The sequence below is a fragment of the Benincasa hispida genome, chromosome 12 (genome assembly GCF_027475165.1).
Source record: "Benincasa hispida cultivar pf3 chromosome 12, pf3_genome.v1.1, whole genome shotgun sequence".
Lineage (NCBI taxonomy): Eukaryota > Viridiplantae > Streptophyta > Magnoliopsida > Cucurbitales > Cucurbitaceae > Benincasa > Benincasa hispida.
Genome location: NC_143489.1, coordinates 84,983,570 through 84,985,700, shown reverse-complemented (window position 1 = coordinate 84,985,700; position 2,131 = coordinate 84,983,570). Strand labels below are relative to the sequence as shown.

The 2,131-nt window shown below is 42.6% G+C and overlaps 1 protein-coding gene across 1 annotated transcript; it reads left to right on the top strand.

The window, feature by feature from the left end:
• The first annotated feature begins 1,399 nt into the window (after positions 1-1,399).
• On the top strand, positions 1,400-1,897 carry LOC120067675 (uncharacterized). The gene has a single exon (XM_039019212.1). It carries the CDS (start codon positions 1,400-1,402, stop codon positions 1,895-1,897), a length of 498 nt encoding a protein of 165 aa, XP_038875140.1.
• Positions 1,898-2,131: the final 234 nt, after the last annotated feature.

Below are 2,131 nucleotides of genomic sequence, written 5' to 3'. Positions count from 1 at the left end.
ATGCTCCAGACTGCAAGACAATTTGGGGATGGTCGTGGAGAAGATCTTCATGCCCATATGAAACGATTCCTGGAAACGTGTAATTCATTTGTGATTCCTGGAATCACCCCAGAGCCGATCAGGCTATATTTATTCCCTTATTCTTTGCGTGATACGCAAAACAATGGGTAAGCTCACTAGAGCCTGGTGAAATCACTACCTGGGAGAAGTTGGTGGAGAAATTTATGCAAGATGGAGACTTTTTATGGTGGATTGAATAGAGCATCGCAGAGGGCAACCGACGCAGCTGTAGCTAGTGGAATTATGGATAAATCCTACACCGAAGCTAAAGAGATATTAGACCGCATTGCTAAGCACAACATGGAATGGGTGGATGATTCGTATGACACAAGAGCTGACAGGAAGAAGAGATCTCAGAATGTTAATTCTATCGATTCCAACGCAATAGCCACACTTTCTGCACAAGTGGCTACTATGACCAGCCTTTTGCAGAACATATCGCCAGGGAACGCATCAAATCAGCAGAAGGTGAATCAGGTAGAAGCATTCGGGTAGCCCATGGCTAGTTGTGTGGGCTGTGGAGATCCTCACTCCTATGTTGATTGCCCACAAAACCCGCAATCAGTATGCTTCATTAAAAATAACCCATTTTCCAATACATATAATCCTGGATGGAGAAACCATCCAAATTTTTCTTGTACAGGAGGAAATCAATAGGAACACCACCCAGGGGTGAATCAATAGCAAAGGCAAGGATCACTGCCTATATTTCAACCAACGCATCAGCCACATCAACAATCCTTTAATAGAGGAGGACAGGCGTCGAGCTCAGGATCTCCGCTTGAGAACCTATTAAAGGAGTACATCGCCCAGAATGACGCGTTACTGAAAAGCCAGGCATCGTCTATCAGAAACCTGGAGATACAGGTAGGGTAGATAGCGAGCGAGTTGAAGAATAGACAGCCTAGAGTTTTGCCTAGCAACACTGAAACACCTGGGAACAATAATGGAAAGGAGCAACGCGGTGAAGTTGCAAAGTGGAAAAGCTCTTGAAGAAAGAAGAATGAATCTAAAAAACAGCAGTTCTTCAAAAGAATGCAACACATATTTAGTGGCAGTAGAAGATCAAGAAGAAAGAACGCCAGAGACCAGAAGCCATTCAGAACCAAGTACATCTAATGCTGGAAAACCTGCAGTGCCACTGAACGCACCATTCCCTAGATGCTTAATGAAAAAGAATGATGAACAACAATTTAAGCGTTTTCTTGAACTCCTAAGGCAACTGCATATCAATATTCCACTTATAGAGGCCTTGGATTAAATGCCAAAATATGTCAAATTTTTTAAGGACATTTTGATGAAGAAAATGAGAGTTAGTGAGACGGAGGTAATTGCGCTAATGCAGGAATGCAATGCGTTAGTAAGCAACAGTCTACCCAGGAAACAGAAGGACCCTAGGAGCTTTACAGTTCCGTGCTCGATAGAAGGGTTGGATGTGGGACATGCGTTGTGCGATAGCATTAATTTCATGCCGCTCTCAATCTTCAAGAAATTGGGGATAGGTGAAGCACAACCCACTTTTGTTACTCTTCAACTCACTGACAGAACAATCAAATACCCTGAAGGAAAGATTGAAGACGTTCTGGTAAAAGTTGACAACTTCATTTTCCCAGCAGATTTTATTATCTTAGACTATGAAGCAGACAAGGATGTACCAATTATCCTTGGACGCCCCTTCTTAGCCATTGGGAATGTTTTAATAGACGTGCATAAAGGAGAATTGACTATGCGTGTAGACAATCAAGAGGTGAAGTTTAATGTGTTTAATGCATTAAAATTCCCGGATAAAGAAGATTGTCAACTGAACAGTATAGAGTTTCCTGAAGAAGAGACCTAAGTGTGCGAGGTCCTCGCGTTGGAGGAGAATGTGAATGAATCAGAGCCGCCAAGTCTGAGTAAGCGACAGACGAAACCAACGTGTTCATCACTAGAGGAACCCAGAACTCGAGTTGAAACCGTTACCTAGTCACCTGAAATAAGCCTTCCTTGGAACAAACGAAACTTTACCTGTCTTTATTTTCTCGAATCTTACTGAGCCTAACGAGCACTCTCTTTTGTAGATGCTGAAAAA